Genomic DNA, 21,836 nt, shown 5'->3' with positions numbered 1-21,836 from the left:
CAAAAAACAAAACAAAACAAAACAAACAAACAAAAAATCTGCAGAGGAATCTCCCCCTCCCCTACCAGTGTTTCATCATGCATGACAAAACTGGACCTTGGACATATTTGTACTACATCTTATGAAATTATGACACAGAATAGTTGCATTCACACAAAAATATGCACGAAATCACTCGTTTTACAGATAAATACCACGTAACCATGCATATCGCATAGACGCGCGTGTTATAAGAATAGGATACGTCGGTTCGGAGATCGCACTTTCGGTACGCGCGTTCAGCAAACTGACGTATCACCCCGATACGTCAGTTCGGATGACCGCGCGTACTGAGAGTGCGATCTCCGAACCGTCGTATACCTGTTTTTCGACTCTTCCTGTGCGGAGGCCTTTCTTTTTGTGAACGTAGCATTAGTTTTATTCATACATGATTTTAAATACATATATGATACGAATCGTCTGGAATTTGCCTTTCTTTTCATATAAAAAGATCGGGAATAAAAGCAAGAAATTTCTTTACACTAGACTTCAAAGGACCACCAAACTTCAAACGCGTTTTTCTCGAAAACGTGTTCTCGCACGCCGCTGACAGATACGACGGTTCGGATGGTCGCCGACGATTTACACAACCTTTGTAAAGGTATAGTGTGTGCCTCGTTTGACACACGCTTACCGTATATCTGAACGTTATTATCTACCGTCTTAATAATAATAATGATAATAAGGTCTTATTTACCCAGGGTAGCCTCTTCAATGTTGCCACTGCTCTACCAGAGGGCCCTGCTATTATTATTACCCTAGCGTTGCCAGGTACCCATTTATACACCTGGGTCGAGAGGGACATAACGGGCAAAACATCTTGTCCAAGGACGTAAGCACTGGGCGGGATTCGAACTCGGGTCCTCCGAACGGGAGTCGGGAGTCTTATCCACTATGCCACAGCGCCCCCATTCAAATTTTGAGCAAATTTGTTTAACCATACCGGGGGGGGGGGGGGGGGGGGGCCTCTCGGTCCATCTTATAGTTACCTCCATTTAAGTTCCCATTGTCCGGTCTCTCACCATGACGGTGATCAATATATTAGCAATAATATCCAATAGGTAAGCCACCGGAACGAATCATTAGCGTGGAGTTTGATGCCCAAGACGATGATGAACCAAGCCTCCATCATCAATGAATATACTTGTCACGTGGATCTAGAAGACCAACAGCACATCCCTCATTGCAGTCGATGACGTCATTTCCGATTCAGCTGAATTCTCATGCTGTGACAAAAATGCAGAGGGACCGAATTGGCCGAGGCCTAATTTCTGTCACAACCAGGCCCAACAACGCAGGTAAAACCTAATGACAAAGCACATTCTTAAATGATCATTAAGGTAAAGAATATTGCAATTTATTTCCTGCACACACAATGTCTTCTTTTTTTAGTGTCTAAACAAAAAAGCATAATTTTTAACTTTTAGTCAAATTAGTTCATGAAATTCTGCTGTGGATACTCGGTGTTAAAGGGATGTTACAGTATTGGTGGAGATGAGAATTGGGCTTTTAACTTTTTGCGAGATACCAAGAAAACAGTTAAGAAATAGTACAGATCATAACAGTTTATGAGGAATTCCAAGTTTATTTGATGAAAATCGGGTTTGGAATGACTGAAACATCAAAAGACAAAGCAACATAAAGCGATCATAAAAAAGTATGGGTCCCACACTTATAAGAATCGCTCTGTTTTTGATATCTCAGCCATTTCAAAACCAATTTTCATCAAATAAACATTGAATTCCTCATGAAATTACATGGTCTTTCATATTTCATAAGAGGTTTCTTATTTTCTCACCAAAAAAAAAATGTTAGAAACCAGAAATTAGGTCTCACCAAAACTATACGACCCCTTTAAATGAATTTGATCAACACCTGTTCTGAAAGTTTAAAGTGAAGCCAAACTATTGACGTGTAACAACGGTGCGACACCATTGAATAAAATAGATAGATAGATTGATAGATAGATAGATAAATAGAAAAATATATAAATTAATTAATAAATGAATGAATAAATGAATTAATGAATTAAATTAATCAATTGATTAATTAATTAATTAATTAATAAAAGTAAATAGAAAAATGAATTAATGAATTAATAAAAGAATGAATAAATTAATTAATTAATTAATTAATTATTAAATCAATTAATTGATTAATTAATTATTACATTAATAAAAATAAGATAATATTAATAATATTGAGACCAGAGCGATCACGTAGGTACTCTTTACTGTGTGAATTAGCCCAACAATTATTCAAATCAACATCAAAACGGCAGGTATACTCACGTTATTTGTCGCTATTGGATCACTGTTTGTGGTGTGAAAAAAGAACCTCCTAAACAGGCTCTTTCCTGGTAAGAGTCAATATCATTTTTACCCTTTCCTTTTCCACTGTTCAATCTCGATCTATTTAGAACTCGGCCCGAACAACCTGCTAACATTATCCTTAGGATCCAGGCGATGGAAATAATATGTAAAGGAAATATGGTAACTTTATAATCATCACCTGTCATGTTGATGACCAGCCTTACCCATATCTCCAAACATACTGTAAAAGTGGATATTTTCACGCGATTATAATTTTCGCGCTCCGCCGGGTAAGAAGAGTTTCGCGTGTTTTTAACTCCGCGGAATCAAGACATCAACTATTGGAACATGATATCGCAAGCACAAATAAAATAAAATGCGCCAAAATTTAAACGCCGCGAAAATTTCCACTTTTACAGCAGATACTCCAGTACATTAGATGTAACGATACCTTGTCCTCCTCCAGCTGTGCCTCAGCGATCCTGTCTCCACTCCCCGATGACTGCATCAATGCCACGTGTTCTGCCACCAACCAACGGAGTTGGAGATACGTGTGTCATGGATGGAACATTGCCGGGCAGAGATTCCTTCTTGTAGGGTTAAAGTAGCATACGTATAAATGAACTATCGTTCTTGAAGAAAATAATACAGTGTGGGCCTATGTGGGCCTATTGTAAAAAGAGATCCCTTCACCGTATCAAGTATTAATAGAGGAAAGTATACCACTGATTAAATGTCTCAATCACCGCTAGCTCTAGCGCTATATGTCACTTTTTTTCAAATTTTCGTGTATTATATGGAGTACAGAATATTGAGAATAAGAAGATCATTATCCCAGAATACGGAGACACAGAATGTTATAATATTTCTATTACATAATAATTTCATAATATTTCTATTACATAAACTATGACGAGTTCCTTTCCAAAAGGTGACAAATCCTTTTCTTGCAAAAAACAACAACAACAACAACAACATCAATACTGTAAAGAGTTTACTGTATTGGACTATACTAAAGATAAATATATTTTTGTCTGAAATTAAATTCCAATTTGGTGAAAATGGATTTAGCACATTTTGGAAAGGAGTTCTTCGTACATTTACTTCTTGTATCATTTTACCACGTCAGCGTGTTGGTACTTGGTAAGAAGCGCTGATACGCCTGAGTATAGTTTTATGCTTGGAGATATCACCGAGACAGAATGGGTAATGCTCGTAATATTTCCATGGTTCGTTAATCGGAAAATGAAATGAGGTCCATTACCTGTGCCCTCCATGCAGTTTTTCTGATTTATTATATACTTCTCATTCTATTTACTGTCTTCCTTGTGGTTCACTCCCTGCGGCAGGGGTGTCTCAAATAATTTGCTTTGCGTCAATCTGCCTTTTTACAGACAAACTTGTTTTTGTTGCGTGCACACTCTCTCTATATATATGCAGATATCATACTTTGTCCCCTCCCCCTTTTTTTACGATTGACAGCATACTCAGTGTCCTGTTTACTTTTCTTTGGCAACGATTTTAAGATCCCTTTATGAAATATATTACTGCAGGTATGTAACACTGCGGGGTTCAAAATGAGGGAAAGCATTGGGTGGCAGCAAGGTTTCCTCCGAATGAAGAATCAAAATTTGTACACGTTGTATCTTAACTCATTGTGAAAAGTTCCTTGTATTATGCGCATTTATCGCCTACCAACGATCTTTACCCTATATACCTGAAGTGACTTGAAACTAAGCTTTCCAAGCAAAAGTAGTCAGGAAAATAACAAGCTTATATACAATGTCGTTAATCTTATGTTTATTGTAATTGACGATAAACTTTACCTTTTAGTGATTTTGAAAGTATTATCATGCAATGATAAGTCTGATATATACAAGACGTATGATCTCTCGCGGACTTAAATTTACAATATATAGCTGTTTCTCGTTGTTTCGGTGATTGGCGTGATTTAGCACACTGTTATAGAACGATGATAGTTTATTTCACGTTGAAACATCATCTGAGGCCATCTTCCTACAAGCTCTGCTCGTAAAGATTGTGCACTGAATATCCAATTATTTTCTTAAAATTGTATGCAAGCGTTTCTTCTGATCGTGTATCTTTGAGATGGTATATTATACTTACTTAAGGCCTACAATTTTCCTACGATTGCACTACGTTTTTATAGTGTACATAATGGTGTATGATCATGCCGACACTTTGTAAACTTTTGTGATATTGTATTGACAATGGGTTGAAGAAATAAAAGAACTTAACTCAACAAAAGACACCTTAGCTTTTGATGATAAGATGATTTTGATGTGACATTACTTAAACATGCCTTGTCTTTATAGAAACGAGGTTGTACGGAAGATGAAGATAACGTTTGTGTCAAGATTGTTTTCCTCAAAGTATTTTATGTTTACCGAACAATCGGGCTGATATTCTCTGGTTAGTGTGCGGTGTTTTCATCATCTCTGTATATCTTCCAGTGTAATGTTCTTTCGAATTCAGAGGAATACATAATGTTTTTATGTCAGTCCGAGCACCACCCGCTGTCGGTATAGAACTCGATGAATGATGGTTTAAAAAAATTACATAATGATTCAACAGACACAGAGCATGCATTGCCCAGTGATTTAGAAGTAATGATAATTATCAGCTTATACATTTCTTTTGTATTCTCCTTTCCCACACTCCTTCCTTCTTTCTCTCTCTCTCTCTCTCTCTCTCTCCGGTCTTTCCTCCTTATCGCTCGCCCCCCTCCCCATCCCCCTCCCCCTCCCCTCCCCCTCCCCCTCCCCCTCCCTCCCCCCCCCCCCGCTAATAACATCCCCAAGCATGTACACACATAAATTATTAGTACTCAAACCACCGCAGTTTCAAATGCAAAGGTCAGTTGATCCGCACATTATACGTGTACTTCGCGTCTACATTATCATTTTACGCCTTACGTGGTTATCGCGATGTTTCCATTTATTGGTCCAATATAACTTATATTTCATCAGAGTAATCAAACACACGAAATCCGTCATAGCAATTTTACGGCGCAATAAAACGACAGTGTCTATACGAACTTTCTACCTAAAACGATCTAAACTCAATGTGAAACTTGGAGATTATGATTTGAAGGGGGAAGGAGACACAACAATACATTGGTAAAAAAACTAGTGTACCTCTAAGGACGTTATTTTGAATAAAAACAGAAGCTTTCTGATCACACTACTTCATGTCATAAATTTTGAATTGTGACGTAATTGCATTTAATTACATGGATCTTGCTTTTTACACTGGTGTTACCAAAGTGTGCCGAAAATAAAAAGCTCTCGTACCTTCTTAACCATAAACAGAATGAAATGCAGTCATTTTAATTTTTTTTTAATGTGGCATTATACCCTTGTGTTACCCATGGTGACAAGAATCAGCCCAGTTCATCTCGAATGTATGGCTTAGAACGAATGCAATCTGCTTTTATGTAAGGACGTGTTATGCCCCAATCACAGACGGTTGATAATTTATGACTTTGTTTGTAAGGTGCGACTCGTCACTTTTTTGAGGATGTGTAGCAGTAATATTGATTTTGATGAAACGCACCACAAGCATTCACTCATAAGCCGTCTTTTGAGGGTGTCATGCGGTTGTCATGGTAACATGCACTATACTTTGACCACGTTTGAGTGTAGTGCGATATTGATGATACACTGACTCATGAAGTTTGATCATTATTTATACGACATGATGTCTGTTCGTCGTGTGAAATACTGAGAGAGTATTGTTCGCGAATGGACTCGCGAGTAAAAATTCATTTCGTTTTTCAACAGAACAAAGTAATGAACAAGACAATATAGAAATTCACGGCGACGCAGTCACTAAAAGCATGCAATGTGACTGTATACGATGAATGCTGCTGTATTTTGTGGTAGATTATATGTAGCTTTGGATTGGAGTGAAACACTGCATGCTGTACAAATGGATACATGACGGATGAGATGAAAAAAAAAAACTCACTTACTTCATATATACTGAAAATTAAAATATGCAAGGGATATTCCGTGTAATAATGTTTATTCCGGCAAATTCAAAATCAGGAATATCAACAAACAACTTATACATCATCTTTTCTCATAGTAATTCAGCCAATTCAAAGTGTACATCTCATAAAATGCATTAAATTACACCAACATATCGATCGTTCGATTGGTATAGAACTCTTTAGACGCATGTAAGAAATGGGATTGGAGTGGGAAAGAGTTACAGGTTGTTAAAGATTTTCCCTTTGCTCTCTCCTGGTCTTAGCCTCTCGTCTTTCACTCTCCAAATCAGTGATAGTCATGAGTTGTATTGCTTTCTTCCCATATGTCCCGTAATATTCTATTTACGCTAAAGGAGAGAGAGAGGAGGAGAGAGAGAAAGAGAGAGAAAGAGAGAGAGAGAGAGATGGAGTGATTACAGCCATCGAATGCGCCGAGTGATTTACAATAAAAATCTATTATCATTTTTTTCAAAATGTTCTGCACAAAGAGTTGCTCTGTGAGACAGAGTGAAAGCATTTGTCACAAATGCAATACTCTTGAATATCACTCACACATACACACACACACACACATACACACACACACACGCACACACACACATACACATACACACGCACACACATACACACGTATTATACACAGTCATGATACACATATAGACATGTGTTCAAATGCAATCAAAATCGTCCCTCCTTCGCGAAGTTGCTCCATTTCAAGTATCGAATTAAACGACTGAACGATGAACGAAACATGTCTATTCTATATTATAAATCATGTTACTTACGTTTTCTACATGGCACACGAAAACTATATACGTTACGACTAAAATATCTGTAACTGTAGCCCTTAATATTAGTTTCGCCGAGTACAGGACAAAAGAATGCAGAGTTACACACACAAACAGATATGAGCTGATGCTAAGGAAAAAGTTAGTAAGCACATGCTAATCACATATAAGTCATTCGTTTATATACATAGTAATTGGACATTTAAGTACAACCTGGTATTTATCACATAACCATGATAACGGCACTTTACACATCAATACGCTTTTGGGTAGGCTATTATTGAGCATGAACTGTTGTTCTTGTTTGTTTGTTTGTTTGTTCGTTTGTTTGTTTGTTCCCGTTGATCCTTTGGACAAAGTGAGTACTTTTATCCCACGGTATCTTTCCGCTCCCCCCCCCCCCCTCATTTCCCTCGGAATAAACATAAAGGATAATAACAACATGAAAACTGGAAAACTGGCTTCAGACAAAGACCTCGCCTTCATTGTGTTGCCACATTGGCTATCCAGTGGGATATTGAATATCACTCCTCTCAATCGAGTTAAAATTTACATGGGGTGACATAGGAGAGGGAGTGTCATACCAGGGAGGTCTCTCTTCCACCTCCCTGGTCATACGGAGAACGAATGACATACAATGTATCATAATGTCACGCCTTATGAGAACTGGTTGTACCGTCCGGCTGCACTCTGTTTCCTGTACATGAGGCAGAGCCCAATCAGGAGAACAAATATGACGGCACCTAGCGTCAACCCAACGATGAGGGCGGCATTCGGGCTTGATGGTACGATGCAAGAGTTGGCTGTGCAACAAAAAAAACAAACAAACAAACAAACAAACAAACCGAAGTTATTATTTTGTCATATAATCGATGTGGGACAAGTAAGAAGCAAGATGGGAGCTAATGTGTTGCTAATGATGTATGATTTTTTTCTTTCTATTATATATAAATATAATATATGTTATATATTATATATCATATTATAATATAATAATGTAATATATTACAATGATATCATTATATATTATATCTTTCTATACTAATAATTGCACTATCATAATGATAATTATTTTTTGTTGTCTCGTCTCTTTACTTCTATTTGTGTTTCCTCTCTCTCCCTTTCCCCCTTTTTTCTCATTTCCCGCACACTTAATTGTAGTTAAGTTATTCACCTATTTTGTTTTTTCCCTGGGAAGTGCCCACATAGTACAAGCACAGTCTTTTGAATGGGTACCTCCACTTGTTTCATTTCGCAGAATGTATAAATATGTTTGTATGAAAAAATGCCTCACTTGGTAATGACTACTGACAAAATGTTATCTTTGCTATTTATGTATCATTCCTTTAAACGCATGTCAAATTTATACTTTTTGTTGAAAATAAAACTTTTGAATTGAATTGAATTGATATTATAATACATTACTATATATTGTATATTACAATGTATATCATTTTCATTTTGATAATATCAATGCAACTTGCTTTCTGCGTTCTCCTCTTCATGAAATTACACATAGTTACTGTACAAATTACCGTTATTATTGTTACTTTACGTTATACAATGTTATTGTTATATTATTGTTACTTTACGTTATACTTTACGTTATACAATGTATCACAACGTTCTTTGCTTGATGAGTGAGTGAGTGAGCGAATACATGAAATGAAAAAAAAATAGTTTTATTAGATCGACTTACTAACGGATGATCAAATCAATCAAGCAAGCATGCTCACCACTGCCCCAATCGTTTGCTTCCGTTTCCTTACTGTACGGCTGCAATTTCATGTTCTCCAGGGTCAGGTTAAAGGTCATTCCCACGGTAACGGTCTCCGAGATACAAGAGTAGTAACTTCCGGTTGGGCTAGTGAAGCGCCTCTGGAGCTTGGATTCCATTTGGGGAACCGGTTCTGCCGACGGGGAAAATATGATCTCGAGAGTTAGAGGCATGTTAACATATATCATTCACAAAAAAGAAGTGATGAAAGTCGTTAATTCTGTAGTGCTGGTTTTTGCGTGTGGTATCTCAGAAGCAGAGGAAAAATAAATCACTGTAGTTTGTGCTTGCAGAATTTGAGGAGTACACAACTTATTGGAGAGATGAAAATAATAAATAGAAGTACTATCAGTTACGTGTAGTAGTATTATTCTATACAAGTTGCAGTATTAAATGACTGCACCATTATCAGTAACTCTTGCAGTATAGTTGAAGAGGTAGTATCATTAACAGTAGCGGAAGTAAACGTACATACAGGTATTCGTTGCAGCAGCAGCGGGGAGTTTTGATCAAATGATCAAAATTTGATCCGATTTCGATTAAATTATCACTGTTGTACTTGTGAGATTTTACTCTTTCTTATCAGACTAACTTATAACTGGAATTTCTCTTCAAGAAGCTGGAGATGAGAAAGAGAAGATAAGATAAGCCTGGAGTTGCAAAACCAGGGCTGCTACTATAGTATTCACACGCATCCGCTTACCCTGGTCGTTGATGTATATGATAGACGTGTTCCACATATACCACTCAGTATCGTCCAGGTAAAACCTCAGGGTAACAAAGTATAATTCTACTTCATTAATGCTAAAGCTGAGTATGAAATCGGAGTAGAGGCCGTTGCAAACTGAACCTGCTGGCTCGGCTGATCCGGGTATGGTTATGTCTTCCTGAAGGAGCAAACACAAAGTGAAAATGTACTTTGATTGCATTACTCATATCGAGAACACCAGCGGGCATTGTTTGTTTGTTTGTTTGTTTGTTTGTTTGTTTGTTCATTTCCATCTGAGAAGATGGCTGAATAGCCCATAATTACTAGTATACGCTAAGCTGGTCTTCAATGAGGTCCAGTTGGATGTGAGGTGGGCCCACTTCACCGGGTTAAACACCCTGCTCTTTGCGATGAATGAATGAAGCGGGATCTTAATACGTGCATGAGTTGTGACTCTCCATTTTATGTCCTATCCGAGGGACAGAGTGTTTTGCCTCTTGCTAGAGGGGACGGTATCATTACACACAACATTGCTCAGTCCAGACTCGAGTTCGAACCCGGGTCCTTAGGATCGTGAGGCAGACGCGCTACCGACTGAGCCAACTCACCGACCATAAATAGGCCTAGTAGCATAAAAAATAATTTTTAAAAATGCCTTAATGGTCATATTTTACTACTTCGCTTTGTAACCATAAAGAGGCTCCTCTGTTTCTTACTCAATTCTGTGTTGGCATAATTATGTCGGATGAACCAGTCAGGAAGTGCTACATTATAGTCAGCATCAACAGAATGTGTTTCGAATCTTGTAATTGGCTTGAAAACCTTCGTACATTGATAATACTGTTGGAAATAAAGGTTTTACTTCCCAATGACACACTCCTTTGAATGTGAAAATCTAACGTTAAGTCGAATAATATTTTCATTAAAATTTATGATTTGTTTTATCTTTTAAAAAATTCGTAAACATTATGATTAAATGTACACGTTGTATATATATATATATACAAATATCATGATATGTGTTACTGAATGGAAATAAAGAATAATTAAAGTGAATTAAATGTTTAAAAAAAAATTGAGAGATACCGAGTAAAATCTAACGAAGAGGGTAAAGAAAGTTTTACTCAAATCGGGCGACAAATATCATTTGTGAAGGTGAAGAAATCCTTAAAGTTTCACTTTATACTAGTATATATACATATATTATATATATATAATATATATATATATATATATATATATTTGGTGATTTTGTTTTGATGTTTGATGTTTGATGTTTTGTTTTTTGTTTTGTTTTGTTTTGTTTTTGCAGAATTGTACCTTCACTTGGAATGGTTCTGTAGATTAAATCTCTGACGTTTACCAGCTCGATCAAAACGGCAAAGACATTAAAAATGTTGCCACCGGCAGAACGAGTAAAATCGCCAAAAATTATACCGGTGTATGCTCAGTAATTCAACTTTAGCAATCCAACAATATTCTCAATACGTTCAAAAAGTTTTATGTAATCTTTCTCCAACATAAGAAATACAGTAAATTCCCAGATGCTAAATTAATGATGACTGGATAACAATCATGCAGCCAGATTTCCTCAGGAAGTGATGGGATTAAAACTTCGGTTAAAGGGTGTGTACAGTTCTGGTTGAGGTGAGGATTTAGCTTTAAACGTTTTGTGAGATATTCAGAAACCACATATGAGATGTCAAAGAGCATGCAATTCCAAGGGGTATCAAAAGTTTATCCGATGAAAATCGGTTTTGAAATGGCTGAGATATCCAAAAACAAGGTGAAACAAAGAGATCATAATAAAAGGCTTGGCCTGTCGCCTTTTATTACTATCACTTTGTTGATATCTCAGCCATTTGAAACCAATTTTCATCAAATAAACGTTGAATCCTTCCTAAAATTTTTGATTTTTTGATTCAGAAAAAGGCCTTGCGGATTATCAATCGTGCACATTTTTTTTTTATCGCACTAATGAATTGTTTGCTTCAAGTAAATTGTTAAAAATTTCTTATTTGTATTTGTATAATGTTGGGATTTTTGTGTATAAGTTGAATACTGGTGATATTCCTAGTATATTTTCCTCAATGTTTGTTAAAAACAGTGATAGCCATACTTACCCTACAAGACACAGTGAAATCTATCATTTTTTCCCTGTTCATACAGTTTTAGCCCTTAAGACAATTACATCGACCGGCTCTTCAAGTTCTGGAATGAGTTAGATACTGTTCGGTTGCAATCAAGTTCTTTAAGTTCCTTTAAGCAAAGTCTTAAAGTCAATTTATTAAAATCATACGTTTAATTATTTTGCCGTGATCACTTGAAAAATTTCTGCATACTCAAATGATGCCTCGCACGGATGACTTCATTAGTTTGATCAACTTGCTACTTTTCTTGCAGTCTTTTCTTTGTATTGATACCATGAGTTTAATCTTAAACATCATACAATATTTTGTACATTCCGTAAACTTTATGATATTCTCGACATCTTGTGTTTTTGCATGTTACGTCACATTTGACATTGATATATTGTACTAAAAGCCTGTATTATATTTTTGGAACCCACATCCTACAAGCTTTGCTTTTTAGTGGGTTCCTCATATTACACGTCATTTATACGTCCTAATACATTTGTGCAATCTTATTTCAAACTGACCTTTGTGTTAAAAAAATTCTTTTTCAAAATCAAATGGAACATAAAAATTGTATGAAATGTGGAATAAGGAACATGAATTTAAAAGAAAAATTACATGCTCTTTCATATTTCATTCGAGGTTCTCATTATCTCACTGAGGAATGTTCAAAACATGAATCCCCACCTCAGCCAGTACTGTACAGTCCCTTTAAGACTTCGATCCAGATAAGCATTTTTATGTACTCCTAAAAATTCTGGCAAAAGATGACTGATTATAGTGCTGAATCTCTCACCGATCCTGCCACGTGCAGTATGCCTTTGAATGTCATGATCATGCACGTGTCGTTATTTGAATCTTTCACGAGCCAGTTCGCAGAGGGCCAGCTAGTCGTGGTCATCTTCGCTGCCGTGGCTGTCGTTAACGTGGTCATCATCTCTGTGCTGTTGGTCCCATTGGTGGTTAGCATCGTTCCAGTGGTCATACTCGTCGTCGTATTGAAATCTGTGGTGTTGTCCGTGGCCGCTGTCGGTTCGTCTGTGATCATAGTCACTGTACCCATTGTGGTGACATCCGTGGTCGTGGCAGCCGCGGTCGTGACAGCCGCGGTCGTGGCAGCCGTGGTCGTGGCAGCCGTGATGGTATCGACATGAGCTCCAAGTATACAAGCGTAAGCTGCGATGAAACATGAGAAATCATTGAAGTTTAGCAATCACACCATGTTATAACACCATTGAGAGTACAGAGAGACAAAGCTGTGTAACGGTGAAATTCATTACAGCTGGCCAAAATAATTTTGAGACAGTTATATTGAACTACTGTCTTATTATCATGTTTAACGATCAACTGATGTCTCAAAAATACAAATTCAAATTTCATGAAAGGATGATGTCATGGCCTCGTATGTATACCATTCGTTTACTTTGTACACAATCTGATGATATATTACATGAATCACATTATTTTGTCGATGACACAGCAAACACAGCCCCTGCCGTCATTATGCATTTTGTGTTGCTATAATTCATGTCAATTTCGAAATAATTTGATACACAGGGTACATGTTTGTTTTCATTCCTGTATAAAACTTTTAAACAAAAGAAAGAAAGAGAAACCTAAGACTTGTGTTCATGTCAGTAGGATATATTGAACCCCATGGTGCCAGTGCATCAGGGGCGATGTGATCATAACTTGACAATAGTAATATTACTATTTTTATTAACATAATTTTCTTCGTTTTATTGTGGTTCTATGTTACTAGACTCTATTCTCTGTATAGAGTGCAATTGAACAAGAAACAAGAGGTGGACATTCACTGTTCCGATCGATTCAAGATAGCATAGGGTAGGCCTATATACTCTCTAAAAAAAATCGAGTGAAAATATTCACTCTTAGAAGAGTGAATACAAAAAAGAGTGAATTTAGAGTGAAATTGGAGTGAATTTTGAGTGAAAATGTTCATTTTCACTCATTTTGGAGTGACGTCAGGGATCACTCCAAAATCTTCGAGTGATCCCTGACGTCACTCCAAAATGAGTGAAAATGAGCATTTTCACTCAAAATTCACTCCAATTTCACTCGAAATTCACTCTTTTTTGTATTCACTCTTTTTAGAGTGAAAATTTTCACTCGATTTTTTTTAGAGAGTAATGTTAATAATTCCAAATGTCTGAAAAGGTTTGTTAGTCCGAAGGCTCGTTATTCCGAAACTCATAAATTCCTCTTAGGCCTACCTGCATAATAGAGGCTATAATGTATCAGTTTTGTATCAATATTAATCTTGTTTTAGTCTTGTAAATGTTGTTAGATGTCAAATGCCTTGTCCGTCAGATGAAGAATATTATCTAAATGATTGAAACGACTTTTTAAAACACATGATAACTCATTCGGTTTGCACTGGAGTTTGGCACACAAGTATTTGGATTGAGGATGATGAATAATCTCAAGATTTTCCCCCCGATCTACAAAATACTGTAACGCAGACTTTTGTACATTTACGTCAACCTATGTTTATCATATCCCATTATACCGCATGATAAAAATTATACAACAAATACAGACCAACAAATACAAAGATACTGCAGATAGATTATATAGATAGATATGGAGGTAGGTGGACAGAGAGTGAGAGAAAGAGAGAGGGAGAGAGAGAGGGGGAGAGAGAGAGAGAGAGATTAATACATGTAATTGCGTTCAAAGGTGATTGCTTGATACACAGTATTATGAGATAAACCAGGCGCATTTATTGCGTCGTGGCCCTCAGGAACGAATCCTGCGTTGAGTTTCCAATCCAAATCTGTATTTAGTAATGACGCAATATCTTGCAGAGCGCAGGTCTGCACAATTTATTGAACGGAGTGATGTTTTGTTCTACTTACACAGTTTTTCACGTCACCAGTCATGGTAATAATGAAAGTTCGCTGACTTTGGAGTGTGAATTTGAACACCTAGATTACTTTCGACAACTTTTTGCATATTCATCATCACAGATATTGGACCCAATATCAAAGTCACTTGCCCTTCTAGTTCAAGTTGACTTGTTACACAAGGAATCGAGTTAAACAAGACTATAGTGAACAGGGAAACAGGTGATTATGGAATTTTATAGCTTCCATCCTCGTGCAAGCACAAAATAGTGATTTCAACTACAGTCTCATTTTCAAATTAGTTATGTGTAAGGTATTTTCATTGGAAAACAGTATACAGTAGTGTGAACAACTGGTGAAGAATATAAATGAAAATAATATATTGATATTGTATATACCCAAAAGGACTACGTTATTACTAATGGGCGGGCTTGTAATATGCATTGGATTTGTGAGGATATTACTTTCTTGTCGCTCCTTAATGTTGTTGAAATTTTGTTTGATGGCATCAAGTTGAGTATTAGTCACAATATGAGGCAATGTCAATGCACACACGCATTATACGTCATGATTCAGTTAAGTGGAAGACCCGTAGACGGAATTATATTGAATGAAAACGCTTTTTCAAGGTATTTTTTTATAATTTCAGTCGCTACAGGTTGTATAAAGAGAACCGAATGAGTGATACGTTTATCAATGCTAATATCAGCGTATTATATTACGAGTTTTGCGTGTATACCACATTCCAAACTACGTTAGTATAGGGGGGCCTATATGTAATCACTATTATTAGCCCTATCATAATCATGACAGTCGGCATCACGTGAATGTTTATCATTGCTTAACATAGCTCAAATTATTAGCTCCCGAGTGTCCACAAGAACTTTGAAACCCTTTATCAAATCATATATCTCTTTGAAGATCTTCTCTTATCTTTATGAATCGTCGAACGTTGTTATACCAACGTATCGGCTTAAAGAGAAAAAGGAACAGATAATATTTCGCCCTTTAAATCTTGGAGTGTTATTCTCTCTCATTGTTGACAAGACGAAATTGCACAGTTATTTGCAAGATAGTGTTTGATCAACCTGTTCGGAGGTCAGAGGTGGTTATCCCCGTTGAAAAGTTTAACATAGATGAGCATGTAGATAGCCATGTCATAACATCTATGCCATGTTGACAGCATGTGTATTATATATATAAATATATATATATATATATATATATATATATATATATATATATATATGTATGTATGTATATACATCACTGGTAAACTTTTTTTTTATTGACTCGTCACGTAAGAAGCTGGTCCTTAAAGCTGAAAGGTTACTATATGAACCATACTACACTGCTTCACTACATCGAAGTGCAATTCCTTACCATGTCTATACTGACTTTCAAAAGTAGATTAAAAAGATAGATTTTAACAATCGTAATGTTTACCTCAAGAATTACAATGTAAAAAAAAAACACTCTTGAAAGTAACATTAGGCCATGACGTAACCACCTCATAACACTCCTGTCTTTAAGTTTTCAAGAACATAATCATATTACATTACCAAAAGACTTGATGTGACGTCATTACTATCTTCAATTCGGATATTATGACTTCGACTATTATGATACTACCATTTCGTGGAAACGAGTGAAAATGCAGGTGTCATGTACGTATGGGCCTAAAGCGTACCTTGCATAGTTCTGGTGTATTTTTGGTATAACCATTTAACATTCTGTTCTTGTGGTATTCTTCTTTGAGCCAATTTGAACATGGTGTAAAATTACAAATCATTAAAGGACAAGTAAATCTTCATATACATGTGGATTGAGTGAAGGCAAAAATGTTAGTAGAACACATCAGTGAAAGTTTGGGGAAAATCCGACAATCCGTTCAAAAGTTATGAATTTTGAAAGTATCTGTGCAATCACTGCTGGAAGAGAAGACTATAACTACAGTGTATGATGTCACATGCGTACAGTAATATAAAGAAAATAAAAAGAGAATTTCACAAAACTTGACTTTTTGAATAAAGCGCACATTTCTTCGACATGTTACTGACTTATAGGGGTAATATTATTTCCCCTGATTTCTGAAAGAGAGAAGTCGAGTGTTCTTTTATTATGTGAGAAAAGTGAGAATATCTTGAATTTTCTTTATACTTTCTTTATGTAGTTGTACTCATATGACATCACAAGCTATAGTTAGTCTTCTCACACAGCCGTGACTGCCCAGAAACTTCAAAAATTCATAACTTTTGAACGGATCGTCAGATTTTCCTCAAACTCTCATTGATGTGTTCTACTAATATTGCTGCATTCACTCAACTCATACATGTCTATGAAGGTGAACTTGTAATTTAGAGGTTGTGTGAAATAGAAATATATTTCTAGTATTACAGTCATGAGAAATTTACTCTACCAGAATCAGAGTTAAGTGATTGTGAGGCATATTGACGGGTGGCAAGTGGCCTTGGGGGCGCAAAAAAAAAAAAAAAAAAAAAAAAAACGAAGAAGAAGAAAAAACTTACATCATAACCGCAACGTGATAACAATCATGTCCTATAAAAGGAATATATTTTCTCCTTTATAAAGAACTACGAACATCTCTCAAACGGACATATTGTCACTGATGGGGTGACAGACCTTGTATCTCAAATTTTGGTGAAAATCACTTTTTTGGATTACTTGCCAGATAATCAGTCAAGTGACATCCTGTCCAAATCCTTACCCCCAAAAATAAAGCCACCATCATGTCAAAGGAAAGGCAATCCCATTTGTTACAATTGGTTGCTATGTGTATTTGTGTTTTTCGCTCTCCTGATCATTTGACATTTTTGAGATACAAGGTCTTGTCGTCCCAACAGCCACGTACGTAGTGTTTCATCTTCAGTGACATATTAAATACATAGTTCTTTAACTTCAATGACATTAAAATCATATTTCTGTTTCTCTTTATGTTTTTCCCTTGAAAGATTCAGACGTCTGAGCTATCGAACTTATGTATATCAAAGGAGAGACACGATTTTCTGTATGCTTGTATATCCCAGTACAGGATAGCGACCTTAAATGAACAGAACTGAATTCTTCTATTCGTTTTATATTCATGTACCAAAACCATATTTTTGTTTTACTGCTTCTCATGTGACATTCTTATCTTTACGCAGAACGTCCCTGTAAGTAACGCAATACACATCCACATGTAAGATGGCTCCACAAAACTGTAGCAGGATGTAGAAATAGTTTGAAGTTTGAACCACAGCAGTTTATACATGCCCAGGAAACTGGCAGAGGAACCTCATGTTGCTATAATGATGATGAAGATGATGATGATGATAATAGTAATAATAATGATGATAATAATAATAATAATAATAATTATTATTATTATTATTATTATTATTATAGTAATAATAATGATACAATTTAATAATAATAATGATAATGATAATAATAATAATAATAACATAATAATAATGATAATATATATGTACATACTTTCGATATTGCTCATTACTCCATATGACTTGCTATACTCAATACCTCTATTCCATTCATGTTTGTATAAAGAGACAAGAAAGCTGAAGAAGACCTAAGATCGGAAGCTCCTATACTCTCCATGCAGCTGCCATCCTACATCCATTGTCTTCAATGTCACAACCATGTACATTTTGATATAGGCCTAAAAGTTCATGGGCAATGAATGTCACTAACCATAAATAATTTGTGTGATATTTTATGGGAAGGCCTGTAAAGAGAGACTTGCGTCATAACGCATGACGTTGAGACCAAAAAGAAGCTGTAGAAGCAGCTCGAAAGTCATGTGACCACGTCGAGAGATCACGTGGTTAATATTTTACCGTGAGAGGCGTGATGAGACCTTGTATTATCACATGGCATCGCGTGCAATCCTCTGCATGAATGTCGAAAACTCAAGAATAAGGAAAGCACTTTGCCACTAATGCATCTCATAAATGAGACTTATTGCATGGACTCTGGAATCTAAACTTGTAAACCAATACACATTGATTTCAATCATATCATTTCCTTACATTACTAGTATTTTCCATCGTTCCCACATGCAAACCATATGATACATTATATTTGGCGAAAAGAAAATACAGTCTCCTGCACGTAGCCGAAAGAGTGAGTATTACAGGTGCTGAACTCGAAGACGTAATCAGTTAATCGTAGTGTGAAGTTGGAATGAATACCATCAAAATCATTAGATCATATAGTAACAAGGAACCTTATTAGTGAGCTGGCGGGGTGAATGGTGTGGGGGAAAAAAAAGGAGAAGAAATTATGAGCGAAAAAAAAAAATAGTGGGAAAATTTGCTACTGCTTGCTGCTATTCATTTCCACAGACTTCAAGTCTTGAATTGATCGAGGTGGCCGAGATCCACCTTCTGGTTCTACTCCCCGTAGGAACCCTAGACGTTGTGTTGTGTTCAGTACAACTACCAAGAATAATGATAGAGTGAAAATCTGAATGTGTGTATGAGCTTAACCATCTTCGCCGCAGTCAAAATTAATGAGATGACCATGCACGGATGGTGGCCCAAGTTTAACTCTATACTTTGAAATATATATGTATATTTGCCTTTGGCGCCGATTATTGCTTGAACTTTTAGATTACGTGGCGCAAAACACACTTAAACACAGGAAGTAAGCTTCATGTGATTCTCCTTTTCATTTCAATCCTGTATTTTTGATAAGGTTAGCTGTCCTTAGCGTACTGGAGATCAAATACTGAGCATTTCATGATGTCACACTAATTGCACCTCAGTCTGGACCCTTTTACGAACAAGTGTACAGATGAGCCGAGACAACGTTGTCTTAAAGCTAATAAGACAATGCATTTATGCAGTCAGTGAGCTCTTCCTCTGCGTCTACATCGCAGCTTGATTTACCAGAATTACACTTAAAGTACCAGGGAGGTGGAACGATCTTCCACCTCCCTGCACTTACCTATGAGAAGACAAAGTGCTACGGACTTCATGATGAAACAGGCAGTAGAACAAACACCAAGCAGAGAAAAGACACTGCAGAATCGTCGGACCGTCTGATTTGCAACGATGGATTCTTGTACGAATATATAGATGTCAAAGGAGGGCCGTACTTCTCATAAAGGCGGGAGAACAGTAGGAGCCTACAGCTTACTCATTCACTATCATTACACATACTGAGAAAATTGAGCGGAACCTGTGCGTTGCCCTATAAAATCGTGAACACGAGTGCTAATCTTGAACAATTTCCTCTGTCGCACTTTTTCGCGTGTTTGCCGATCAAAGTTCACTATAATTTGCCACTGCACAGTATGGTCTCCGAGAATTGTTACTATCCGTTGACGGTAGTGATATATTCCGTTGTGAATTTGTGCAGGCAAGTTCATGCAGTCGGGTCCTTATCGAAAAAAAAGCAGGAGGATTCGAAGAAGTTCGGAAATTATACCGTGCGATCTTCATACCTTCCCGGGGCTTCAATTCAAACAGTGTGAGGATGATAAGATTACAATGCTACATATCAACGAAAACATATCATTATTGGAGGACAAAATGATTAAATGACATTATAAACATTCTACAGCATGCAGGCCTGTAATGACCGTGGAATAATTTAGTAATGTGGGGTGGAAGAGGGAGGGAGTAAAGGAGAATCAAGACTTCAGCATGCAGGGGCAATCTATTACTCCCCCCCCCCCCCCAAACACACACACACACACACACACACACACACACACACACACACACACACACACACACACACACACACAAACACACACACACATCCGGAATCTGCATGGGAAAACCTCTATTTACTCTAGTTTTTAAACCTTTTTTTGTGTGCTTTTCTTCTTTTACTGCCGCAATCTGTCATTGTTTTTGTCATTGTAGTTAAAAGTGTGAGGTCCCATCCCAATATCGGCCTGTATAGATATTGCACATGCAGTAATTAAGGTGCTCAATGGAGATAACCTGTTTGCATACTTATGAATATTTTCTTTACGTATCTGTGTATTAGATCCATGCTGCTGCCCCTTGTTATATCTACCATTTGGCTTTTTCGTCTCTATTTCTATGAACATGGCTGTAAGTTGTATAAAGCGTTCTTTTAGCCAGTCGCAATATTAGATAACAATATCACAAACACAAAGGGAATAAAACATGCCCGGGTGGTATTAACGGTGGATAGATTTGTGATTCTATCATAAGTATTCCGGTTTATTTTTCGTCTACGCATATGATATGTTTCTCCTTGATAGGAGAGAGGTGAACATCGGTGATCCAATCATTGTAGGGTACAGTCACAGAACTCTGTAAGAGTTCTGTGGGTATGACAGTACATCCAAGAAGGCGATATGTCACCGGTTCACGGGCTGGGGTCAAAGTGCAAAAGGGGCGTATACGTGTGCACGTCTACCATAAACTCTGAGCTTTTCGATATCGAAAGTCGCGAAGTCGTGTTCAAAGTAAATTTTGGATCGCGAAAAAAAAAAATCATACTGAAAGCATTTGACGAAATCAGTGTTGTTGTGAGTGCCTATTTCGCCCTTCTGACAAGAATTAAGTAATGAAGCAAGTATGGTAGAATACAGTAATGGAGGTGACGTGTGATACCTCCTTGGTGTATGCAGCCAAACACGGAGCTCGAGCTCTCTCTCCCCTCACCCCCCCCCCCCCTCCCCTCCACGCTTATACATGTACGCTTTTTTCCCTCTTTTTTTTTTTTTTGTTCCGGATTAGTCAAGACATTGTACGGCTGTATACGGAGAGGATTTAAGCAAAGGAGTAAAACAAGGCACCGCTCATAGAAAGTGAGAAACGGGGCGGATATAATAAAAAAATAGGGGATAAGAAAACAGAAATGAAATTTCGTTTTTGATCAAGCAACAATAAAAGAAAAATATGTAGGCCCCTATAGTAGAAATATCATAAATGAATTATGGAACATGTTCAGGTATTCATTTGGCCACAGAAATGATGTTGAGTGTATCATGAATCAACGCAAGTCATCATGCATTTGCATTAATACAGTTGCTTTAAAGGGGAAATCCAGTCAAAATGTAAGTTAGTCTAAGAAAGAGTAAAATACTACTGGTTCAACGGTAAAATTTTGATCGAAATCGGGTAAAAAAATAAGGAAGTTATGACATTTTGTAGTTTCGCTATAATTTTCGCGGAAACAGTTCTTGAA

The 21,836-nt window shown here is 36.8% G+C and overlaps 1 protein-coding gene across 1 annotated transcript; it reads right to left on the bottom strand.

Moving 5' to 3' along the window:
* Positions 1–6,381: 6,381 nt before the first annotated feature.
* On the bottom strand, positions 6,382–19,848 carry LOC139728446 (uncharacterized). Its single transcript, XM_071639386.1, has 5 exons — positions 19,611–19,848; positions 12,572–12,951; positions 9,635–9,818; positions 8,891–9,064; positions 6,382–7,957 (listed from the first exon to the last, which is right to left on the bottom strand). The coding sequence occupies exons 1-5, from the start codon at positions 19,639–19,641 to the stop codon at positions 7,812–7,814; spliced, it is 915 nt and encodes a 304-aa protein (XP_071495487.1). The 5' UTR covers positions 19,642–19,848; the 3' UTR covers positions 6,382–7,811.
* Positions 19,849–21,836: the final 1,988 nt, after the last annotated feature.

This window comes from Diadema antillarum, unplaced genomic scaffold (assembly GCF_040938485.1).
Source record: "Diadema antillarum isolate AM-2024a unplaced genomic scaffold, OU_Dant_1.0 seq00000180_RagTag, whole genome shotgun sequence".
Classification (NCBI taxonomy): Eukaryota; Metazoa; Echinodermata; class Echinoidea; order Diadematoida; family Diadematidae; genus Diadema; species Diadema antillarum.
The sequence above is the reverse complement of the archived record's forward strand: the minus strand, read 5'-3'. Positions and strand labels throughout refer to the sequence as shown.

Bases quoted from the DNA above. Each gene is read 5' to 3' on its own strand.
- LOC139728446 (XM_071639386.1), bottom strand. From the start codon at position 19,641: ATGAAGTCCGTAGCACTTTGTCTTCTCATAG. The intron at 12,952-19,610 runs GTAAGTGCAGGG...GTTTCATCGCAG, and splicing joins AGCACTTTGTCTTCTCATAG to CTTACGCTTGTATACTTGGA. The intron at 9,065-9,634 runs GTAAGCGGATGC...CCCCGTCGGCAG, and splicing joins CATATACATCAACGACCAGG to AACCGGTTCCCCAAATGGAA.